General features: G+C 47.7%; 2 protein-coding genes across 2 annotated transcripts; one reads left to right on the top strand and one right to left on the bottom strand.

The window, feature by feature from the left end:
• Nucleotides 1-900: 900 nt before the first annotated feature.
• On the bottom strand, nucleotides 901-11,452 carry PPP1R3E (protein phosphatase 1 regulatory subunit 3E). Its single transcript, XM_083410727.1, has 2 exons — nucleotides 8,744-11,452; nucleotides 901-4,288 (listed from the first exon to the last, which is right to left on the bottom strand). Exons 1-2 carry the CDS (start codon nucleotides 9,194-9,196, stop codon nucleotides 3,809-3,811), a joined length of 933 nt encoding a protein of 310 aa, XP_083266853.1. The 5' UTR covers nucleotides 9,197-11,452; the 3' UTR covers nucleotides 901-3,808.
• Nucleotides 11,453-14,218: 2,766 nt separating this feature from the next.
• Nucleotides 14,219-23,636, top strand: PABPN1 (poly(A) binding protein nuclear 1). The gene is made up of 7 exons (XM_083410660.1): nucleotides 14,219-14,665; nucleotides 16,719-16,833; nucleotides 20,039-20,106; nucleotides 20,195-20,301; nucleotides 20,401-20,488; nucleotides 21,474-21,628; nucleotides 22,280-23,636. The coding sequence occupies exons 1-7, from the start codon at nucleotides 14,234-14,236 to the stop codon at nucleotides 22,317-22,319; spliced, it is 1,005 nt and encodes a 334-aa protein (XP_083266786.1). The 5' UTR covers nucleotides 14,219-14,233; the 3' UTR covers nucleotides 22,320-23,636.
• The last annotated feature ends 1,279 nt before the right edge of the window (nucleotides 23,637-24,915 follow it).

Consider the following 24,915-nt stretch of genomic DNA (forward strand, 5'->3'; position numbering starts at 1 on the left):
TGACGAGCCCCATCTGCTCCTCACTTCCCTCTGTAGCATTTTGCAGAAACTGCATTATTGACCATTGGACTATTGGTCTTTCCTGCTCGATCTGCCAGAGCCTGTATTTGCACGCAGAAGAAGTCCCTAACTCACTGAGGGTTTGACACCCATCAATCACCCCCTCCTGGCTTAGCCTGCCACTAGAAGCCATTTCTGTGGTGCGGCCGGTGTCACATGCAGGCAGCTTCCAGGAGCCAGAGGTGAGAGCTGAGCGCAGGGTGGAGACCAAAGGTGGACAAACTACCCCAGAAGCATGATGTGTCCCCCACCAGAGGTACTACCCCTCCCCTAACACCCCATATACCATGCTCTGAATACCCGTTGCTGGTAATTGCAAATGAGAATACTCTTGTGCTCAGATCTTGCTTACAGGCTCCCCACAGGCATCTGGTTGCCACTATGAGAATAAGATGCTCGACAAAAGAGGTTACTGCCCTGATCCAGTAGGCTCGTCTTATATACTTAAAGGTAAAGGGACCCCTGACCATTAGGTCCAGTCGTGACCGACTCTGGGGTTGCGCCGCTCATCTTGCTTTATTGGCCGAGGGAGCCGGCGTACAGCTTCCGGGTCATGTGGCAGCATGACTAAGCCGCTTCTGGCAAACCAGAGCAGTGCATGGAAATGCTGTTTATCTTCCCGCCGGAGCGGTACCTATTTATCTACTTGCACGTTGACGTGCTTTCAAACTGCTAGGTTGGCAGGAGCAGGGACCCAGCAACGGGAACTCACCCCGTCGCTGGGATTCGAACCGCCAACCTTCTGATTGGCAAGCCCTAGGCTCTGTGGTTTAACCCACAGTGCCACCCATGTCCCTTTTAGATCTTTAGAGGTATGCAAATATAACCTGAGTCCGAGACTTTTCACAGTCTTTTTCACTGTTTTATTTCTTTGGTTTTTCAGTCCAATTGCTTGTTTTGGTCAGTTACAAACATTAATGTAAACTTTGGTTCACCGGTGCCATTTCATTGTTACATTATGGAACACACCAAAAGCACACATCACTGATCCAATTTCTGCCCAAGCCTTCCCTCTGTGGTCCAGACAAACAGTCCATTTGCCCCAGAATCTTCTGCCTGGGTTGGACTAGGGAGCAGATGGCCCCCAGTAATTAGAGGTGATTTTAGGTAGCTGGCTTTTCCCAATCGTTACACTATGGTGGAAAAAATGATGCCAAGCCAATCTATATTTTGGAAAATGGATTGTCTGTTTTCTATGGGTTCAGATACTACTTGAGACATTATCACCAAACTTGTCATGAAGGCTCCAGCAGCCTTCGTCGATATTTGGATGCCAGTGACTACTTCAAATCAAGACAGTGAAGTAGAATATGACTTTGGTGTGACTTTGCCTGATTTTTGGTGTGATGGGCCCAAACTCACAAGTTGCACTAGCTATTTGAAAGTCACAATATTTCTGGGTTTCTACAGATTCCCAAGCAGTGCCAGGCACTCCTCATTAGTATGATATAAAGAGGTTGTCAGTTATTTCTTCCCATTAATAACTGGAGGTCTGCCTTTTCCCTTAAACACCAGCCAGAGCATTGCAATTTTCTAGAGAAGACCATGTGCCGCATGTTCATTTAGCTTCTACTTGAACCAAGAGCAGTAGTACATCATAAGGAATGGATTAGGCCAAGGCTTTCACTGTAATGGCACTGGTATTTTAGAGCATTGCTCCTATAGCAATTAGACAGGCACCTACAATTCTGATGTTCTCTCAATACTGAAAACATTTGTTTTGTCAAACATTTTCAGAGACTTAATTCTGCTAATTGTTGGTCTTTCGGTTTTGTGTTTTACGATGCTTTCATATTTTATTGTAGTTTTTTGTTGTACATTCTTGTTATACACAGCTGCACTGCTTTGCTCATGAAAGGATGGTTTGAACTGCTAGTAGGCACCAAGAACGCACCTAGAACAATGACCGAGTCACGCAGAGAATGAACTATTTTTGCACACATTAAAATAATATTTTCAGGTGCAAGAGTGAAGAATGCTTTCAGTTGTAAGAGAATAAATTCATCAGAACTTTGAGAAACACTATTATGGAGACTTCAGTTGTTAGGGGTCTTGTGGGTCATGGAAATTTAGAAATTTCACACATTTTTTCATTAAGGCTTACTGCCCGTGCATTTTAACCAAAGCATGGATGATACCTGATACCAGATGACACCACTGTAAACTGCCCTGGACACCATTTTGGATAGTGCTGCTTCTACACAAGACTTTTTTTTTGCAACATGAAGATAATGAATTTGGCGCAAGTGTTCATTACCACCACCACCACCCCGCTTAAACACACAGATCAGGCAGCTACTCTCTGCTTGATCAGTGATCTCACAACGACATAATGAAACATGCGCAAGGAACCAGTTCAGAACACTCAAGTTGAGAGAACAGCAATACAATTACATGTAAACATTCATACATTCCACATTTCCCGTCTATTCATGCAGGGAGATGCGGGTGGAATTAGCATGTGTGAACAAGTCCTCAGGATGAAAACTCATTGTTCTTAATGCCACCCAGAATCTGGCGACGGACGCCGAGGAGATCCACCTCCACAATATATAGCCGTGGATCTTGTCCATCTTTTGTTTCACCAGAGTTCAGTCTTTTTCACCTTACTCCTAGGCCAGAATTTCTTCCTTCTCTCCCTCAGGTATGTGTATTTAGCTTACACTTGCTCAATTCTCATGTAAAGGCACCAGTGAGACCCCAACAAAGGGAAGGGATCTCTTGATGATCCTCAAGATGCACATATGTTGCTTAGCAACATACAAGTCATATGGGGTGGGGGTGGTACTTTGAAGGCTAGCCACTTTATGCGGATGTTGTTCAGTCTCAGAGAGCCCCCAGCCGAACAATGCTAGATTTCTGGGTGGGAGTCTTGCGTTCGAATCCTAGCTTACAACAGATTCAAGTCACTCCCTTAGGACCTCCTGTTCCCTAACTGTAAAATGAGAACAAAGGGCTGATTTGCCTGACCTTTTCTCAATATTTCTCACTCGATATTTGCTTGGTGAAATAGATTGGTGAAAGCACACACAGCTAGATAGCAAGTTAGTATATTGTGGGAAACAGAGTATGTGGTGAACGTTACTGCCCTACTTCAGAGACTGATTTTTGGATTTGTCAGATCTCACTCAGGTAGAAACTCCATAGCAGACTTGCAGAATGTCATACTACAGAGCCTGGGAGCAAACCCAAATCATCTACCTCAAACCTTTGCATACATCTGCTATATGTATAATATATAGGAAAGTTGTTTGCTATGCATTTGGATGCTTCTTAAGAAAAAGTAACTGAAATTTGCATAATGGCTCTTGAGATCAAGAAGCAGGTTTATGTCTATATTTTGATACAGTGGGATGCCATTTTGAATCCAGATGGCGGACGGAACCTTCCAAGAATGTGCTGAGTTTTACCGCATTTTGTATGATTGTTCCTGAGATCAATGAGCCGTTTTTGGCCTATGTTTTGATACCGTTGGCTGCCATTTTGAATCAAGATGGCGGACTTTCAAAACTGATTTTAACCACTGGTTGCACAATTGCACTGATCTTTTGGGTTTCTTTGAATTCCCAAGCGTTGCATGAGGCCTCTAGCATATTGATAGTTGCCACCCACCCTATTCTTAGGGCTCAGTGCAAGTACCCAACAGCACCCCCCTAACAGAGACATTTGGCAAGTCCCCCCTTCTGCCCTGTTCTGTCCTTTGGTTCCTGCCCTTCCTCTTATCTTACTGGGATGGCTCTATGTTCCCTTAGAGGAAGTGTATCCACCCTGTCTCACAGCAATCGGCAGTGGGGCTGGGGGGCTCATCCTCCTCATCCACACAAGGTGGAGGCCTCAGGCAATAGTTGCGGCCTTGGTTGTTGTCCCAGAACTCTTCTGCCCCCACCAGGTAGCAAATGGCAAACTCCAGGACAACCCCAGGGACCAGCGGGGTGAGCAGCGGAAGGCGGAAGGCAAAGCGGTCGGCGTGGTCCCGATCCCGGCCTGCAGGAGCGGCGTAGGATGCCCGAACTTCGTGTTGCGTAGCCCAAGAATCCCAGGTGTATCTCACGGAGACCCGTTTTTCGTAGGCTAAGTTGAGGACCCGGATGGTGCCGGATACACAGGAGCCTTCGGCCCGGGCTCCTTCGAGGAGAACGCACTGCGCCAGGAGGCGCGGTAAGAAATCTGGCATGGACAGGGGGTCTGGGAAGGTGGGCTCCAGCAGGTATCGAAGACTCAAAGGATCCTGGAGAGGCAAAAGGAAGAGGGGAGTGAGAATTTTGGAAGGGCCATGGCTCAGAGGCAGGTCACAGGTTGCAAAGTTGATATGTTTGATTAGAGAAAAACCATTGATGAAATTTATTACTGTTAATAATAATAATCAGAGAACCCCTTTTGGAGTTTTTGTGTAAAAAAGAAAATGAATCGGAGACCTTTGGGGTGGAAAAATATTGCCTAGCAGAAAGAAGATCAGTTGGATGTCATGCTAGAGAGAATATTTTGACTAATTTCTTTTATGAAACTGACAGACGGAAAATTGGAAGTCCTTTTAATTTCTTCTCTTTTATTTTGTTTCTTCTTTTTTTCTTTTCCTTTGGTTTTTTCATTTCCCCCCCCTCACCTTGTTTTTCTTTAGATTAATTTCTTTGCTCATATTGCATTATGAAAAAGTTTTAATAAAATTTTATTTAAGAAGAAGGTCACAGGTTCAATTTTAGGGAAGTTTTTAATGTTTGATGTTTTATCATGTTTTTAATATTCTGTTGGGAGACACCCAGAGTGGCTGGGTAAACCCAGCCAGATGGGCGAGGTATAAAAATAAATTATTATAATATTATTATTATTTCCTGGCATTTCCACGTTGGTCTAGGAAAGATCTGAAACCTTGGCGAGCCACCACCAGTCAGTGTTGACAAGCTATAAGATGGACCAATCGGTCTGACTCAGTATAATAAGGCATCTCCCTATGTTCCTAATTAGAAAATGGAGCACATGAAGGACTATTTGGGTGTTAGGGGCGGCGAAACAGAGGGGATAAAGGGACAATGAAGACAGAATGACTGAAGAAATTTGTGGATGATGAAGAAAAATGAATAGGAAAGTATTAAAATAGAGGGTAGGGGGGAAATGGTGAGTGGGAACAAACCATGAGAATTTAGAAAGAAAAGACTAAATAAGACAGAAAGGGAAAACCAATACATTATACAGGATATGACTATATAAATTTAAACAAGTGAAAAGAAAACAGAAGGAATTCTAGAGAACGCAGGCAGAAAGAGACTAAAGGCTGGCAGGAAACAGTATGTGTCCATGTGGTAAAGTGGTTTGAATGTGGGACTTGGACCTGGGAGACCCGGGTTCAAATCCTCACTAGGCCAGGAAGCTCCCAGGGTAGGCCTGCGTCAGTCTTTGTCTCTCAGATTACGGTAACCTTCTTCACCCAGTTGTCATGAGGATAAAATTGGAAAGAGAACTGCGTACAGCACCGTGAAGGAAAAATGGGATATAATAAGCATGTGACCAAGTAAATAAAGAGGAGAGGGGTTCTTGAATCAGTTCAGGAGGACCAAGAAGGAAAGTCAATGCATGGGAGGTGAGGAAAAGGGGCAATAAAGATGAAAGATAAAGATACTGGCTGGCCAGCAGAAAAAGAACAGGAGGAAAATAAGAGCGGGAGAGGGAGGAAGAGGATGAGAAAGAGAAAGAGAAAGAGGAGCGAGGGCTAAATACAGTGGTGCCCCGCAAGACGAATGCCTCGCAAGACGGAAAACCCGCAAGACGAAAGGGTTTTCCGTTTTCAGAGGTGCTTCGCAGGACGAATTTCTCTATGGGCTTGCTTCGCAAGACGAAAATGTCTTGCGATTCTTGAGGTTTTTTTCCGCTCCCCAACCCCTTTTTCTAAAGCGCTAATCCGCTAATCCCTTAAGCCTTTAATAGCCGTTAATAGCCCTTAAACTGCTAATAGCGCTAATAGCGCTAATCCGCTAATGGGCTTGCTTCGCAAGACGAAAAAACCGCAAGACGAAGAGACTTGCGGAACGGATTATTTTCGTCTTGCGAGGCACCACTGTATACACTATGGCCACATTTGCATCATACATTTAGAACACTCTGATACCTCTTTAAACAGTCATGGCTTCCCCCAAAGAATCCTGGGAACTGTAGTTTGTTAAGTGTGTTGAGAGTTGTTTGGCAGCCCCTATTACCCTCATGGAGGGTAATTCCCCAGGAACGGTAGCTCCCAGAATTCTTTGGGGGAAGCGATGACTGTTTCAAGTGGTACCATAACGCTTTAAATGTATAGTGCGGATGTGGCCCTTCAAAGCACATTCTTTTCCCCTCAAAGGATTCTGAGCACTGTAGTCAACCCCTCACAAGTTACAATTCCCAGCGACCCTTAACAAACTCCAGTGCCCAGAATTCTTTGAGGGGAAAAGAAGGTGCTTTGAATGTGCCTTAAATGTACAAGTCACACAGGGAAAAGGAAAGAAGTCAGGGGGGAGATGAAAGGATGGGACAAGGCGAAGAAGAGAAGAGACTGGAGATCCAAGATGGCAGCGTGTGGAGAAGGGAAGGGCGGGAGGAGGATGAGCTAGAAAGCGAGGAGGCAGGCAAGGTGGAAAGCAAGGGAGGCGTTGATGGATCCTGAGTGCCATTTGAGAGTCACTTTCAGGAAAGAGAAGAGAGACTTCTGGTCTCCGGACAACATTTAAAAAACCCTTTTCCCAGCACCACCAGCCCATCTCTGTTAATTCCTTTGGCTGGAATGCAGTCGTTATGGAGTCATCCCTAATGCAGCCAGCAAAACTCTCACCAGCCCAAGCAAGCACAGCCACTTTGGACCACAACTCCCATCAACGGCAGCCAGCCACAGAGTTGTGGTCCAAAATGTATGGAGGGCACCTGGTTGGCGAAGGCAAGGCTGCCTTTATATAAAGGCCCTACGAGCAGACTAGTGAGGGCTGGGGGCCCAAAAGAAGAAACTTTTTTCATGTTGGCTTGACTGCGTGGGCTCAAAATGGGAGGAAGGGCCTTTCTTTAAACCTGAGGACTCTCTTTGGAGGCGGAGGGATCCCCTCAGCCTGCCAAGGGTGGGGAGATCTTCTATCCCCTCCCAGTTCCTTGCACAACCCCCATCCCTGGAGATTTGGGGCCATCTCAAGAGATGCTCAATAATTCTCAGGGAGGAAAGCTTAAGGCGAACTGTGAAAGACTTTTAACTGCCCAAAGGTGGACAGAATGGGATATTCTGAATGCCTCCGAAGCCTTGTAGGTTAGCTCCACCTGGAAACTGCGGAAACAACCTTTCAAGGCATATTTTGGATCCATGCCTTTTGTATAGTCATAATAGATCTAAGGCCTCTTCTGGGGTTACGAAGAGGGAAATGTAAACGCAAAGAGAAGGGCAATGTGGATTAGTATCCATGCCCCATCGCTGTTTCTGCCTCCTAACTCTTGGAAGGTGACTGGCTGAGAGAAGGAGACACCTGTATCTATGGAGGCCTCTTGACACATTTTAAGAACCTCCTGTTATGCCAAATTTGAAAATGCATGGGGAATCTCTGTGGATACGAAAGGATCTGTGCTTCAGAGCGTTGCTTTGTAAAGTAGGAAGGCAGGCAGGGAGTGGGAATGACGGCGGAGAGGCTTGCATGTTCACAACACCCCTCTCTCAGCAACCATAGAAGCATAGAATTGTAGAATTAGAAGGGACCCTACGGGTCATCTAGTCCAACCCCCTGCAACACAGAAATCAATGCAGGAGTTCACTTTAACACTGAAAAAATATACTAGTCAGTTACCTTTCCTTACCTATTTACAGGACTCCTGCAAAGACCCAGAGACGTGGATATAGGTTACTACAGGTTAATGACATGTGACTTCATGGTAAGAAGTGAAGGCTGCAATCCCATGTACTCTTATCTTGGGACAAGGGTCACAGCTCAGGGCCATAGCATCTACTTTGCCTGCAGGAGGTCCAAGTTCAATCCCAAGTGGCAACTCCTCAGAAAGAATGGAAATGCCCTCTGCTTGAAACCCAGAGAGCCACTGCCAGCTAGGGCAGCCCGTGTGCTGCCTTCCCTAGTCGTTACAACTCCCATCAGCCCCAGGCAACAGGATCAAAACTTGCGGCAAGTAAATACAGAGCACAATTCATTCAGACCTGGCTGTCTGTTTTGAAGCTGATGTCTCACAGCCTCTGGATGGCACCAGTTCCCCCCCCCCCCCTGGCCAAAAGCGGCATTGCACATGGGAATATGGGAAGCTGCTTTCTACTGAGTCAGACCTCTGGTCCACCTCACTTGGTATTGTCTGCACTGACTGGCAGCAGCAGCAGGGGACACTCCCAGCCCTATCTGGGAGATGCCAGGGTTTGAACCTGGGACCTTGTGCATGCAACACAGATGTTCTACCCCTGGGCTATAGCCCTTATCTGAAAAAGCTACATCTTCCATTGCTACTTGACACAAATATGATGCATTTTGGACCAGTTCAATGCTGGTTATCTGGCCCTTTTAGGCCCTTGTGGGGGGTAAAGAGTAGGAATTATTATTCTCCATGGATTTAATGCTTCCTTTGCCCTCATAAAGGCGATGCTGAAGGGAAATCTATAGTTGATTTCCTTCCCTCCCACCTTTCTGCCACTTCCCATTCTGCCCCAAGATTCATCCCACCACTAGGCTGGCTAACCCCCCATTACCTTCACAGGTGGGCAAAAAGGCAGGCACGGGGCAAAGTGGCTGAGTGAGTCGCGCCTCAGCTGGGCATGGACACGCTCCGGCACCTCTGGGAGGTCGTTGGGCCAGAACTGGCGGACGCTGGTGAGCTCCAGGCCCAGGGAATCGGCAAAGCGAACCCTCTTGCGTGTCCCGGGGCTGCGGCTGCGTGAGGCCCCCCGACTTCTGCCCCGGGCAGGGGCCGAGCGAGTCCGGCGCCTTCCTTTCCGCTTGTGCCCTCCGAAGACGTGGCGTCGCCTCCGGGGCCTGCTCCGGGGCCTGCTCTCCGACTCGGATTCGGAGCCCTCGGTCCCCGAGTCCTCTGCTATGCTCGGCCGGGCGGTGCGGTAGTAGGCTCGCTCGTACAGGCCTGCGATATAGCTCAGGTTCCGCGGGATGTTGCTAGGGGTCAGAGGTGACGGTGGGGCACGAGCCATGGGGGCAAAGCTGCAGACCCCAAGGCTTGGCTCAGGCCCAAGAATCACTTTTCGGGAGTGTTTGGTGGCAACCCAAGTTCTTCACGCCCTTCGCCAGACCTTCCTCCACTGTTGCTCTGTTTCGGACTGCCTTATCGCACGTTTGGGAGGAAAGATGTTCCTTTGCAGCTCTGTTGTCCCCCGCCCTGCCTCTTAGTCTTCTTCAGCACTCTGGTTCTCCCTCAGCATGTTACCTCCTCTGAATTCTCCTGCTAGAGTCTCTTTGCCATGCTTCCGGTTGTCTGCAGGGCTCTCGGTCTGTCTGTGGGTCACTTCTTCATTTATTACCACTCCATCATCTTCTGCTCTCCCTCCCTCCCTCCATCTGGTCTGGTGTTTTCGCTCTGTCTTTCCATTTTTCAGTGTATTCCGCTGCTCTTCCTTCTGAAGACTCTCTCGTTCTACCTCATTCTTTTGCTTTGTCACTGTTCCTTTTGGAGATGCTCTGTGTTTTATTATTCCATCCGTGCTCTGTCTCTTTCTGTTGATTCAACTGTGTGACTTTGCCTTCTCCTTCCCAAGGACACCGTCACTCTTTGAGGAGTCAAGTCGGTCAGGTCGTCTGTCTGCTCTCTCCTGTCTCTTTTCACTCTACTTGATCTCTGATACTCTCTGTGTATATTTAAAATTTTATATATGTCTGTATCAAGGTATCTTTCCCTTGCTGCTTCTTCCTTCTTCTATCTGTCCATCGCTTCACTTCCACGCTGTCCCACTCCAGAGATTCCCGGACTCTCTCTCTCTCTCTGGAAGATGCTGTTAAATATTTTTGCTTCCTGGAGAGTTCTCAGTCTCTCTAGCTTTTTATTCAGTGTGGTCCAGCTAAAGGTGACTCAGAGATTACCATAATCCTCAGAGCTGCGGCTCCTTGAAAACTGCCTGCCCATCCAGAATCTGAAGGTCCGGTACTCCAGAGTAGATCTCTCCACGGAATGCAAACAGGCACAACTCACTCAGTCAAGAACCGGAGGCTTGGGCGGGCTGGTGGGAAGGAGAAGATCTTTGCTTCCAGACCCGAAAAGGTTTTATTACTGCTAGGAAAAGGGCTCCCTCTCCCTCACACCTTGCCCCTCTAGGTTCCAGAGACAAGATGTACCTTAAAAAAGTATACGTGCCCAGAAATGTTTCTTTGGGAGATGAATTATTCAGAAGAGAAAATGGAACTAATGGATTATGCAAGAGCAAGAAAGCCCCACAAAGATCAGGAAAAGGGGGGTGGGATTCAAAATTGGGGGCAGATTTGGCAGTCGGAGCTCAGATATGGGAAATGTGTGTGTTTGGGTGGGATGGGGGGCTTCAAGCTGGCAACAAGGGACACCAGTAGAACTGGGGAGGTTGTTTTGGGGGGCAGAAATGAAGCTGTTAACTGAGATGGAGCTGCTCCTTTGGCTTCATGCCGCGTTAACCAGGTGCCTGAGAGCGTCTCTGTACATGAAACTGCAGGCATCCGGTCATGAATAATGGAGCAAGCCTAAAGCTTTCTGTCCTCCTCTCCTTAACATCCTCTCCTGCCTATTCTCACCACAAAGCATAAAAGGGGTTACATGATGTTTACTGTACTACTTTTATTGCGAAGGAAGGAGCCTGTTCTCTCTCCCTTCGCTAAATTGATAGAATCACACCTTTCCTTTCCACTGACAGCCACCTCAGATCAGCTTCAGAAAACAGGCAACCACATCACGCCACCTCCCTGAATCTAATGAAGGTACAGAAATGGTTACGGACAGCTCTACAAATACGTAGCCTTCTCTCTCTCTTGGGAGCAGGGTGAGTTCAATGACATCCTCCTCATCTTATTTTTACCGCAGCTGCTCTGTCCCTCTGCTCAACCTGCCTCATTTCCCAAGGTCATAGGAAATTGAGCTTGGTTTGTCTCGGGCCCGAACGCTAATGCAATCCTTGCAGACACACGCAAACAGCCAATGTTTGTTTTGCACCTAAAACACCTAAAAGAATCCATCTGTCTCTTACACCTATGAAGTTTGGCTTTTTACACTGCGCACCATTTCTCTGGGACAGCCTTTGCTCACTAGGCAAAGGAGTTGCAATGCATTACAACTCCCATCAGACTGTGCCAATATGGCTGTGTCGGCAGGTGTTGATGGGAGTTGTAATCCAACAATATCTGGAGGGCACCTGGTGGCCGAAGGCCGACATATACCGTTGCAAGGTCCTAGGAAATGACCGGGCACACATTTTCATGTTGTTCCTTTTTCACTTGCCACTGGGAGCCAGTGTGGTGTAGTGGTTAAGAGCGGTAGTCACGTAATCTGGGTAACCGGGTTCACGTCTCTGCTCCTCCACATGCAGCTGCTGGGTGACCTTGGGCCAGTCACACTTCTGTGAAGTCTCTCAGCCCCACTCACCTCACAGAGTGTTTGTTGTGGGGGAGGAAGGGAAAGGAGAATGTTAGCCGCTTTGAGACTCCTGAAGGGGAGTGAAAGGCGGGATATCAAATCCAAACTCTTCTTCTTCTTCTTCTTCTTTATCACTTGCCGAAAGGTGTTTCATTACCAGTTACCTCTCCACAGCTGGAGACTGGCCCACAGGAACACTGACAGACAATTCAGTGTATTTGGGGATTAATTCCGAGTCTCAAAGAACCAAAGAGCAGGTGAATGTTGTGGTTAAAGAAATATTTAAAAAACACAACAGAAATGGAGCCACAACCCCAAAGTCCACCATGATCTGCTGACTTCCAGTTCTAATTAGAATGAGCGCCAGGAGTGGTGAGAGCACAGAAAAAGAAAAAGAAAATAATAATGTGAAAATGTTAACAAAGAAAGAAGCATTCATGGCACTCTGTGAGCCCAGTGTCACTTTGCGAGAATCACAAGAACAGCACTGGGCTCGCAGGGCGGCATGAGCGAGGACGCACAACGTCCTGTCCCCCCAAACTGTATCCAGAGCGATGACCCTCCCCCCGGCCCCCCATGCCATGCCTCTGGTCTGGCATTTGCCACAACATCCTTGAGCTGCATGCATCTATGTGGTGTTTTTTTCCCAGTTGGCTGGTTGTAAGTCACTTTGTGTTGCTCTGGGCAAGATAAAGCGATTAACAATTTCAACAAATAACAATAATCATCTGTCCCCTTATTTTCAGATGGACTAGAATTCTGAGCTTCTTCTGGGGGTTGAGCAGATTGGCAAGTAGACAGCAGACGAGACGCTTGTTATTCAGCGGATGAACTTAATGTCTCTTGCTTATAAATAAGAGATTTCCCTGTACTTGTAAATTTGGAAACATCCCTATGCATGTTTACTCAGAAGAAAATCCCACTTTAATTTTAAAATCTCATTTTGATGCAATATACTCCTAAGTAATTCTGCAAAGTGTTGCCAGCTCAGCAATCCTTTAAAGATAGGAAGCCGCCTTATACATAGACCATTGGCCTATACAGTCCAAAAGGGAGAGACAGCAAGTCTCTAGAGTTTAAGGCAGAGAGTCTTTCCCTTCACCTGGAATCCTTTCAGCCAGACACGACTTTCTGCCCGCAAAGCAGAAAAGCTCTCCTGCCTGCCTTGTTTTCCTGCAAGTAACACTGGCAGTCTGCTTAGAATTTAAATATCTGATTGATCCAAAATTTGAAAGAGCCCATCAGAAAAATAATTCAGACAAGATGGTTGATAATGGAGTTTCACCTTTAGCTGTCATAACCAAAAAGCTGCTGATAGGCCTCTACACCTCATTCAATTTGTCTAACCTCCCTTTAAATCTGCCTTAGTCAAGCGCCACCCCAACATCTTGTGGCATCAAACGGCAAATATAAAGATCTGAAAATGCTTACAGCGTTAAGATAAATTCAACAGTGTCAATAAGTTTTGACGGATTCAATAATGGAATACTGAATGGTATAGTTTTTGTAAAATACGCAAGGATTTATGATATGTAAAATGAACCATGGAAAGAGAAGAATGGAAGTCATTTAAGGATGTAAAATGGGTATTTTGAAGGAAATAACAGTCCGACTGCAGCAGCCTTGGGAAACAGGGCCTTTTCAGTGGTGGCTCCAGTCTCCTGCAATTCCTTTCTGAGAGAAATGCAACAGGGTTCATTAGTTCCCAGTTTTGAAGAAAGTTTTCCCTGGCTTTTAATTTAAAGGTTTTATTGTATATTCTACTTGTGGAGTTTTCGATAGTGAAATGATTTTTTATTCATTTAAAACTGTTTTATTCTACATTTGATTGTATGTTTTCATATCACTGCTACTATCGATAACATTGCATATAATGCAGGCCCCCCTGGGAAGGCTTGTAGGAAGCACGGAAGGCCGTTAAACGGCTTTTCCAGTAGCTACAGAGACGTTGGCGCCATTAGCCAATCAGAAACTGCAGCTTCAAACGCGATAGAGAAAAGGGCCTGGACCAAAGCGGCGTTCTACCACTTACAGTAGAACCTGAGGAATCCCTCCATGGCCAATAGGAGAGCTACTCTAGATATGACTGGCACAACTCTATCCAATGGTTTCTGACCCAATGAAAATACGAATGTATGTAATAGACAGGCATCTCACCCAATAATCACGTGAGGCGGGTCGAAAATGAAAAACACTCCGATTTGGCCCTTCAGCGCTCTGATAAATCATTTCCCTGTACGTTTTGATTGGCGTGCTTGCTCTCCAATTCAACTTCGCGAAGGGGGCAAATCGGGCAGGCGGGCGGGAAACTCCGCGAAGCCACCCAATCATACAGAAACGCGGCGAAGGCGGGCGCAAGACGCTCCCGGACCAATCACTAATCCACATTGCAAAAGTCGGGGGGAAACCCCACCAACCCTTTCCCAGCTCCGATCCAATCGCCGATCGAAACCTTTCGAGCGGCGGCTTTCCCGAGCCAATGCCTGCAGAGCCTGCGTTCGCGAGACGGCGGGCTGCGCCGCGGACCAATGGCAGGAGGGCGCCTGGCCTCTGGGCGAGCCAATGAGCGCGTCGGCGGGCGGGCAGCCAATCAGAGCGCGTCGGCGGGCGGCTAGTGCGGCAGGCGGCTGCGGCGGGGTCTATGGCGTCCGTGCGGGGCCCGAGCAGCGTCGGCGGCGGGCGAGGGGCCGCGGCGGCCTTGGGGGGCGAAGGGGAGCCCGGCGGGGGGCTGGTTGGGGGCCCGCCTTCCTCCCAGTACGGGAACGGGCTGGGGGGGAGCGGACCCGGGGGGGAGCAGGGCGGGGGGCTCCGCGAGTTGGAGGAGGAGGAGGAGGAGGGGCTGCTCCTCGAGGCCGCGACGGGCGGAGGAGCCGCGGGCGGCGGCGGCGGCGGCGGGATCCGAGGCTCCGGCCCGCGGGGCGCCCTTTCCTCCTCCTCCTCTTCCTCCCACGCGCCCTCCAGGGCCGGCCAGGCGGGAGTGGGGGGGCCCCACCACCACCCTCACTCCGAAGAGCTGGAGGAGGAGGCCGGCCTGGGAGAGAGCGACCCCGGAGACTCCGCCATCGAAGACCCGGTGAGTGGCCCCCGGGGGCGCGGAGGAGAGAGGGCCCGGCCAAGCCCGAGGCTCGGACTGCTCTCCCGCGTGATCTTTGCCCCCCGCCCCTCACCCGTCTCTTTTTCAGCGTCGCCTACCTCGCAGGAGTGTCGCGAGGAGTTGCTTATTTATTTGCCGCATTTATAGCCTTTCTCTCCCCAAGGAGCTCGAGGTGGCGCACGTGGCTCTCCCCCCCCCCCCCCACTTGATCCTCGCAGCCACCCTGTGAGGTAGGGTAGGATAGGAGCGGGGTTGACTGGCCCGAGGTCGCCCAGCGAGCTTCGTGGCTGAGTGGGAATTCGAACCCTTGTCTCCCAGATCACATAGTTCGACCTTAGTTCTAACCATTGCACCGTACTGGCTTAAGCGAAAGAGTGGTGGTGAATGAGGAGGTAACGTGTGTGTGGAATAATAGAATTGTGGTGTTGAAATGAACCACGAGGGTCATCTAGTCAGCAAACTTTTTCAGCAGGGGGCCGGTCCACTGTCCCTCAGATCTTGTGGGGGGCCGGACTATATTTTGAAAAAAATAATGAACGAATTCCTGTGCCCCACAAATAACCCAGAGATGCATTTTAAGTGAAAGGACACAGTTTACTCATGTAAAAACATGCTGATTCCCGGACCATCTGCGGGCCAGATTTAGAAGGCGATTGAGCTGGATCTGGCCCCCGGGCCTTAGTTTGCCTACCCATGATGCAGTCCAACCCGCTCCAATGCAGGAATCCTTAGCGCAATGTGGGGCTCGAACCCACAACCGTGAGATTGAGTCTTACTTTTTATATACTGGGAACAGTTGCAAAGAAATGATTACCGTATTTTTCGCCCTGTAGGATGCACCTTTCCTCCTCCAAAAATGAAGGGGAAATGTGTGTGCGTCCTATGGGGCAAATGCAGGCTTTCGCTGAAGCCTGGAGAGCGAGAGGGGTCGGTGCGCACCTCTCCGCAAGCAGCGGGAGCCCGGCGCTGGGCTCCCGCCGCTTCCGGAGAGTTGCCTAAATGCTGAAGCCTGCGCACGCTGAGCTCTGCGCGTCCAGGCTTTGCGCACCTCTCCGCAAGCAGCGGAAGCCCGGCGGTGGGCTCCCAGGGCTTGCAGAGAGCTGCCTGTTCTGGGGTTGGGGGAAGCTCGGAAATAATCCCCCCCCCCTTTTTTTCATCCCAAAAAAACTAGGTGCGCCTTATGGGACGGTGCGTCCTATAGGGCGAAAAATACGGTATTCAGAAATTGCATATACAGCACACTGGGCTGCTTATTTTGTGTTTATATCCCACCTTTTTCTCCAAGGAGCTCAAGAGGGTGTATGTGGTCCCCCCCCCCAAAAAATCCTATTGTTCCCACAACAACCCCATGAGGTAGGATTAGGCTGAGAGGCAGTGAGTGGACCCAAGGTCATGCAGTGAGTGGGGGATTCAAATCCTGGTCTTTCTCTGGTCCTGGCTCACTGCTTCCTAAGGAGAGAGCATGGCTTCGGGGAGGGGGTTCTTCTCTAATGGGGGATGGTGGGCAAAAAATGTACCGGAAGGTACATTCAAAACTATTAATATGGGATGCTCAGTGATAGTGCAGAAGCGGTTTTAATTTGCACCTGCTGACTTGGGCAGATGAGAAGTTCATTATAGTGTCAAAATGAAGTCTGGGGTTGCCATTTGGCAATTGGATGCAGATTATATCTTTGACACTGATTTGTAGAAGCAAAAAAGTGGGCAGAGCTAAGGCCCTGCGTAGTGGGTGGCGACAGTAAGATTGGAAAGAGCAGAGGCAGAGTGGGAAAACAGCTAAAACCGTGGGAAAGACCAGGGAGAGATCAGATGAAGCAAATGCCGGCAGAGCTGTCTTGGCATAAACAAGTGGATGGGAGTAGATAACTGTAGAATGTTTTGCAGCAGTAACCTTGAGAAGTACTAGTAATCAGTGGCATTAAAGAAGTGGAAGAAGAGAAGGGAGTCTCAGTTGGATGTGAGCTCTTAAGAACTGCAAGAATGTTTCTTAATTTGCTCCCCGCTTTTCCCTGCCCGTTCTTCCCACTCTCAGGAGTTGGAAGCCATTAAAGCTCGAGTGCGAGAGATGGAAGAGGAAGCAGAGAAGTTAAAAGAGCTGCAGAACGAAGTTGAGAAACAAATGAATATGAGCCCCCCGCCTGGGAACGGTAAGTCTCCTTAAGTTTCTTATAATTAATTTGTGCTTGCTCCTCATCTTCCTCCCCCCACCTCCCGCAAAAGGTGGCAAGTATTCAGATACGGGGGGGGGGGGGGAGAAGTTAGGAATTGTGTAATGGATAAGAAACATCTGTTGTTGCTGACACTTTGAGGCTAAGAGGGATGACATGGGGAAATTACATTGGAACAAAGGAAGATGCTTTATCCATGGTCCATCTAGCTCAGGTACAAGGGTTTATGCACATCTCGAGCTCCTCTACCTGCAGAAATTTCATTAATGTAGAATAGGCTAAATGGCTCATCTGGGCGTTGGAGTTGTTCTGGGAGATTGGATTCATGGATTGTTTTTTGATTGTTGTAAACCTCTTCCATAGGAAAATATAGTAGGGCAGGATACAGCACAAAGACAACAACGGCCTTGGTGTAACCCCCCCCCACAAAAAAAAGTTTAATTTCCTTGGCATTGTCTTTACAAGGGTTTGTAAAAATCCCAGTTTGGGCTCTGGTATACATTAGCTAACCAGAGGCTGGAATTAAAACACTTTACAAGCTGCAGCATTGCTGAAGTACAAGAAATTACCTATCAATAAGAGGCACTTTCACTGCACTGTTTTCAACAGCTGCTAAAGAATATTTTGGTTAAGCAAGCCAGACATGTAACTTTATTGTGTCTACTTGTTTTTAAACAAAATAAATGCAGCATAGAGCTAGAACAATTCCGGTGCAGAGCAGAACAAAGCAAGCTACTTTCCTTAACAGTTAGGATAAATGGAAGGTTAACTTGATGCCTTTAAAATTCACTTCAGGGAATTCATTTTTCCCTTGTCAGCAGAGGACATGGGAGTGTATTTTAGATGATATGCATTCACCCCATTCATTTATCGGCTGTGGGGTTCCAAATTCTGTGCGAGTCTTGTGGCATTGAAGTGGGATGAATGATTTGTTTCATAATATGTAAAGGTAAAGGTACCCCTGCCCATACGGGCCAGTCGTGTCCGACTCTAGGGTTGTGCGCCCATCTCACTCAAGAGGCCGGGGGCCAGCGCTGTCCACAGACACTTCCGGGTCACGTGGCCAGCGTGACAAAGCTGCATCTGGTGAGCCAGTGCAGCGCACAGAAACGTTGTTTACCTTCCCGCCAGTAAGCAGTCCCTATTTATCTACTTGCACCTGGAGGTGCTTTCGAACTGCTAGGTTGGCAGGCGCTGGGACCGAGCAACGGGAGCGCACCCCGCCGTGGGGATTCGAACCGCCTACCTTTCGATTGGCAAGCCCTAGGCGCTGAGGCTTTTACCCACAGCGCCACCCGCGTCCCCAATTCATAATATATATTTGAATGTAAAAAACTTACAAAAGCTTACAAAAGCTAAAATGGTAAAATCGAGACAGATTCACAACCCTACTTTAAAACGTAAACATTAAAATTACTTGAACTTTCTAAGCATCTGCGTAGGTGTGTCTAACAGACATGTTGAAGCAGACACCTGCTTGATCTCAAAAGGCAGGGAGTTTCAAAGTGTTAGGCGCTGCCACCACACTTGACAATTAAGTTCTTTACAAATGCAGGACACCTGTGGTAGAGAAAGGAAGTTGCTTAAAGCACGTCCAAACCTCTGGTTCTCCATCGCAAATGGATGTGTGAATGTGCCGGCCCTGCAATTACGTTACTTTAGCAAACAGCTTTGTGGAGATGACCTGATTAAGACTGGATTGTTTTGCTGTATCAGATGTGTAGCTAGTCACTTTTGAATATAGTTTTCTAGAAAGGCAGGATAGAAGTGTGTTAAATAAGTCTAAAAAAAATAAAAAATGTAGCTGTGCCTAAAGTCTGGAGACTTGTTTTGCCAGGTGTCTTGTCCCAAACGAAGATGTGCTTGTGTAGGTGAGAGGCATTTTGCAGATGAATGAAGAGGTGTTTCAGTTGGGTGTTTCAGCTCTTACAGCATTAACATTGTATGACTAAGGATTTTGAGCTGGCTTCTTCCTCTTTCCCACCCACCCCCTTTGCTGGAAACTTCAGCCAGTCAAATACAGGCTGGTGCTGATGGGAGTTGCAGCCCAGCAAAATCTGGAGGGCGCCAAATTTTGCTTTATATCTAGGAAGTCTCAGGTTCAACCTCCGGCCTCCCCAGGTAGACCTGGTCATGCCCCCCCTGCTTGAAATCCTGGAGAATTGCTGCCACAAAGGTGGCTTCCTTTCTTCCTAGTTAAGGTAAAGGGACCCCTGACCATTAGGTCCAGTTGTGGCTGACTCTGGGGTTGCGGCACTCATCTCGCTTTATTGGCCGAGGTAGTCGGCATACAGCTTCTGGGTCATGTGGCCAGCATGACTTAGCCGCTTCTGGCGAACCAGAGCAGCGCACAGAAACGGCGTTTACCTTCCCGCCAGAGCGGTACCTATTTATCTACTTGCACTTTGATGTGCTTTTGAACTGCTAGGTTGGCAGGAGCAAGGACCAAACAACAGGAGCTTACCTTGTCGCGGGGATTCAAACCGCCGACCTTCTGATCAGCAAATCCTAGGCTCTGTGGTTTAACCCACAGCACCACCCGTGTTCCTAGTTAAAATTGTTCAAACCAACTTTTAGATGCTAAAAGAAAGGTGCTGTGTTGTACTTACCTGGAGAGAGAATCTCATGCAGAGGGTTTGTGAGGCTGGCGGTGTCGCAGTCCAAAACAGTGTCAAGATTGCTTTGCCCAGGTGCTGGGCCTTTCCCCGCCTCGTTTTGTTGCTTTCCTGCAGACTTGGCTAGCCACTTCTGGAGGAAGCACTGGCCAATCAGCATGTGCTTTTCCCCAGGCCCCAGAATCAGAGGCAATTCTTCCTCCTCCAGCATTTCCCCGGCTTTACACCAGTGTTTGAAATTTGCCAGATGCATTTTGTACCTGGTTATCAGCCACTTGCGACCAGGATGTCTTCTGATGTTTCCACCATCTGGAGGTGCCTGCCTGGGGGATCCTTGGGTCTTGACTGTTTTCACACACTAGCAACACATCCTGTAGAATTCTATCCGTTATATTTTATCTGCGCTATCGGAACGAATTTCAGGAACCAAAATATTGTATTGAAAAATACGAGTTTCGAGCCATCTGGTCCATTTTGGCGACTGCAACCCTGGTTTAAGGAGCCATTTGGCAGCCAGCTTATATATCCAGGTGTCTTAACACTGCCTGACACTGTTTCTTTCTCCCCAGCTGGCCCAGTCATCATGTCTTTAGAAGAAAAGATGGAAGCAGATGCCAGGTCCATATATGTAGGCAACGTAAGTCTGTTCCCTGCAGCTCAGCTCAATCAGGAGGCCAAGAGATGTATCTTGGGTTTCCTCACCATTTTCAATCCTCTTGTTTCAGGTGGATTACGGGGCGACCGCAGAGGAGCTGGAGGCTCACTTCCACGGTTGCGGCTCCGTCAACCGGGTGACCATCCTCTGCGATAAGTACACTGGCCATCCCAAGGGGTGAGTGCGTGTGACGGGGTGGGGAAGCCGGGTGTGTTTTTCCGTCTGGGTGAGTGATTGCCTTTTAAGCCTGCCCATTCTCTCCCCCCTGCCCTCCAGGTTTGCCTACATTGAATTCTCGGACAAGGAGTCGGTGAGGACGTCCTTAGCGTTAGATGAGTCGCTGTTTAGGGGAAGACAGATTAAGGTGTGTACACTCTTCCACCAGGCCCCTTCCGCCTCTCTGAAACATCATTTTGTGGGCAAGAAGTTTGTGTAGTGCAGTGGCTGGCCAATGAAGGCTCTGAGTTGCTTGATCCTTTTCAGTGTTTTAAATTTATTTATTTGCTGATACTTAATTCAGGACTACACAAAAATTCATGCCCATTGCAAAGTATCTTTTTATAATATAAGCAGCTACTTAGTCTAAAAAAAGAACAAAGGCAGAAAGGAGAAAAGGCAAGAAGAAGGAAAAGAGAGAAAGAGAAAAGATTAGAAAAATACAAGAATAAAAGCACTTCTGGCTTTCTGTCCTGCAGCTATAGTATTCACTCCTTAAGATCCAACTCCTTAAGATAGACCAGTATGTAACGCAATTGTAAGCAGAGTTTAAAAACAGTTGCATAAGGGACTTATAAACATTTACCTTTGAAACATAAAAGTATCTTTCCGAAAAAACCAGAGTCCTTTTTGTTGGGGATAATTCAGAGGGAAATTCCCAGGTGTCAGAAAACTATGTATGGTACTACTGCAGCCCAAGAATGGAAACTTAAACTGATGGTATACACACAGCTTGCAGATTTAACATATAGAATGAGAGAACTAGAAGAATACACATTTAAAGAAGACTGGGAAATGTTTACTGAATATAGGAGTAAAAGCTGTGTTCATTTAAAAATGCTGGTAGCATTGAGTTGAATTCAACAGTGCAAATAAGATTTGATGGATGTAATAATGGATTACGGAATGGTTGAGTTCATGTAGAATATGCAGGGATGTATGGAATGCAGAATGAACCACCGAAAGAGAAGAAGCGAAGTCACTGATTTAAGGTTGCCTAAATGAATATTTTGAAATGTAACTTAGAAAATATAATAAAAATTATATATATAAAAAGTTGCGTAAGGATGGGCTGGGGGTGGTTTCTGGGATACCCTTGCTCTTGAGGCTAAGGGGATCTTCTCCTTTTGAAGGTGATTCCCAAACGGACCAACCGCCCTGGGATCAGCACCACAGACCGGGGTTTCCCCCGGACCCGGTACAGAGGGAGAGGATCCGGCTACAGCAGTTCCCGGGCCCGTTTCTACAGCGGCTTTAGCAGCAGGCCGCCCCGAGGGCGCGCATACAGGTCTGGCACGACGGTGGCGGCAGGTTGGGGGGAGGAGCTTCTATGCTCCTGCCTTGCAGGGGTTCCGGGGGGGGGTGTGGCGGCTGGAGTAGGGGAGATCTATTGGCTTAGAGTGGGAGGGCTCTTGATGCCCCCAGACTGGAAGTAGACTGCACCAAGTGAGAGAGGTGATGGGCTGGGAACCACGACTGCTCTTGTTAAGCAGCAGCACTGAGACAAAACGACTTTATAACTTGAACCAGCATTTTAATGACATTTCCAGTTGTAGATGCTGCTGGATTTTGGGACTTCGAAGGAGGAAGCAATTCCAAGTATTGGAGTTGGGTCAGTTTTAATGTCATCTTGCCAGTATTTCAATCTGAGTGTTCTTCAATCAGATTTGTTAACTTTGGAAAGCCAGAGTTTTGGGTTGGGGTGAAAGGTTGGCAGGTTCTCAATCACGGGCTTTAGAATTTTTTAGTCAGGACAGAAACTTTGCAGACCAGAAAAAAAAAAACACCTTAAAAACTCAAAACCTGGCTTGCACAGATGAAAGCAAGCCACTCTCAAGGAGCTGAGCATTGTCCCAACTCTGAGGTCTTTAGGGTTTTGAGCTACTTAGCAAACCTTTCGTCTCTCTTTCATTAACCTGTGTCCTTCTTCTCTCCACAGGGGCCGGGCCAGAGCGACCTCATGGTATTCCCCTTACTAAAAACAAAAAAAAGTGGTTGTTTTAGGAAGGAGGAAAAAAAAAAGAGAAAAAAAATGAAGATTGTTACCATGACGGAAAAAAAAAAATACTGTTGGTGGGAGGTGGAAGTGTCTAATGCTGTGCAGAAAAAGAGGGCTGACTTATTGGGAGGGGGGAAGATGTAAACACCGGGCAGGGGGTCGAATCCTGTTGTCAAATTTCCACCTGCTGGTATTGCTGACTTGAGCCCTGTCCCCACCACGCCACCCCCCCTTCCAGCTCCTCATCCTTTTCTCCCATCTGCAGAGATTGTTGGGCATAACCGAGCCATTCTTCCTCTCATGCCTTTTTTTTTTTAATTGTTGCCCTGCATTTGGGGGAGGGGGCAGATGTGGGGGAGGGTTTGCCGACACCCCGAAATCTTTTGTCATACTATTTTTGTGTGTGTGTGTGTGTGTGTGAGAGAGAGAGTTTTGTAGTTTTTGTTCATCTTCCCAACCTTTCCCTCTGCAGCCTTTGCCCATTCCGGTATGCCTGTTTCCCCCGCTCTCTCTCTCTCGTGTGCTTGGTTCTCCCCCAATCTCGTTTGCTTCCCCTCCCCTTCGCTTCAGGAATTAGCAGGGAGCGGGACCTGGGGTTCCTGCCCATTCCCAGACGTCCACCACCCTCTTTCTCACTTTGGGCAGACGAGTCTCTCTCGGCATCCCTCTCTAGGTGTGTGTGTGTGTGTGTGTGTCTGTGTATGTGTGTCTACGTCAGACGGGGGGAGCCTGCCTTGGGCTTTTCTCTTACCCCATTGATCCTTGTCCCAAACTCCCCAATGGAGAAATGCCCCTGAAATGCTAATTCTAAAACAGGCTGGTGGGTGGGGAAGGTCCTGTAAAAATAGGCACCCCGCACTCAGAGCCATACATAACTGCGGCTGCGTCCCATTTTGCTGTTCCTGTCTTTGCCCCTGAGTCGCTGCCTCTCCCACCACCCCTGGGGGTATGTTATATGCCTTGTTTGAGTGTCTTTATCTTTACAGGTTTCTTTATTTTTTAGCCTGAAGAAATGACACCGAAACCTGAAGCTGTAGAGACCAGGGGCCGGGGAGAGGACACCCTTTTTGGGGGCAGGGGGTGGGGGGGGTTTGGGAGCGGGGAGGAATTGAGGCCCATATTTCCATGTGGGAGAATGGTTTTTTTTTATTAAAAAAAAAAAAAGAGTAAGAGAGAAAGGGGGAGGAGATCCAGATTGGGCTGGAGGGCAGGGAAGAGGAAAGGGGGAGAAATAGAATAAAATGTTATGAGGGCAAAAAAAATAATAATAAAAAATAAAGATGTTTTTTGGAAGAAAGATGAGTGTTGAGTGATTTATTATAGTTTTTATTAGTTTTCGATTACAATCCACTAATAGCCTCATTATAACAATTCCTATTTATAATACAATTATTAATACAAATCATTCAAATATCGGATTATATAATTTAGATAAAGTAGCCCTCCGCATGCTAGATTTGATGGTTTGGTTATTTCCTTATTTCTGCGTTCAAGAATCTTATTAATTTCCATTGCATTCTGGTCATAATAATAATCCCTTATACAACAACTGCAGTATTAATAGCTTCTATTCGTGTTGGCACATTAAATGATTTATAAAACCGCAAGTGAAGAACTCAAAACTATATCCTCCTTCCTGTGTGGGGCAATTAATCTTTCTTTGGCATTTCTTTCTGTCCTTGTAAGATGTTATGTCTTCCTTTCCCCCAGTTGTTGCTGTTTCCCGTCATGCCTTGGGCAGAGCTGATGAGTATTGAGTGATCTTGCAGTTAGGGCTCCTGGGTTCCACTCATACGAATAAAGACACATACCTCTTCCTTTTGGAAGATTTAATTCAATTTCGCACACACTTCAACTGCTTTCCTCAAAAGCAGGAAGCTGATTTTAGAAATGGTTCGAGTCTAGGACCTCTGCCGCTCCTTAGCAAGCAAGCAGCTCCTCTGGCTGACAGAAACATCGCCTGCCTGCATCAACTTGCCTTCAGCCAGATGGGAAAATAAGCAACACAGACACACAAAGTGTCAGCGGTGTCAGCAATGAGCTGCGGCAGCTGCTCTCCCCTTTCTAGTTAGAGCCGCAGAGCGCCGATGTGGCTGTTGGCTCTTCCCGTGGGACTGTGGCGGGTGATCCTTAAGTGAGCAAGCAAGGAGGAAGTTGCATGGCTGAATCAGCGGCTGAGAGTTTGCAAAGCGGGTGCTATGGGTGAGGAAACAACCTGGGAGACTGCTCAGACGCCGGTGGAGGAAAAGCGGTCAAAAACAAGTGGGACACCGGTGAGGGCTAAACGTTGAGCCTCCTTGATGGCAGCGAAGGCAGAAAAGGAGGAGGTGGTGGAACAGACGGAAGATCACTGTTGACTTGTTTTCAAAGCATTTTGAGGATGAACCTTTAATTCCCCGGAACCTTGGCTGCTGTTAACAGCAGATGGATCTCAAGGCTTTCCCAGAACGCTTTCTAGTGCTGTTGCGTTGAATGAGTTTCGCTTTGTAAGGCTGGGTGGACAAGGTCATCAGGATTAGTCAGAAAAGCCATGTGTGCTCTGGGCCCTTCCCTAAGAAGGCAGCTCCCTGGCCCAG

The sequence above is a fragment of the Podarcis tiliguerta genome, assembly GCF_965153285.1.
Source record: "Podarcis tiliguerta genome assembly, chromosome: 13".
In the NCBI taxonomy this organism is placed as follows: Eukaryota; Metazoa; Chordata; class Lepidosauria; order Squamata; family Lacertidae; genus Podarcis; species Podarcis tiliguerta.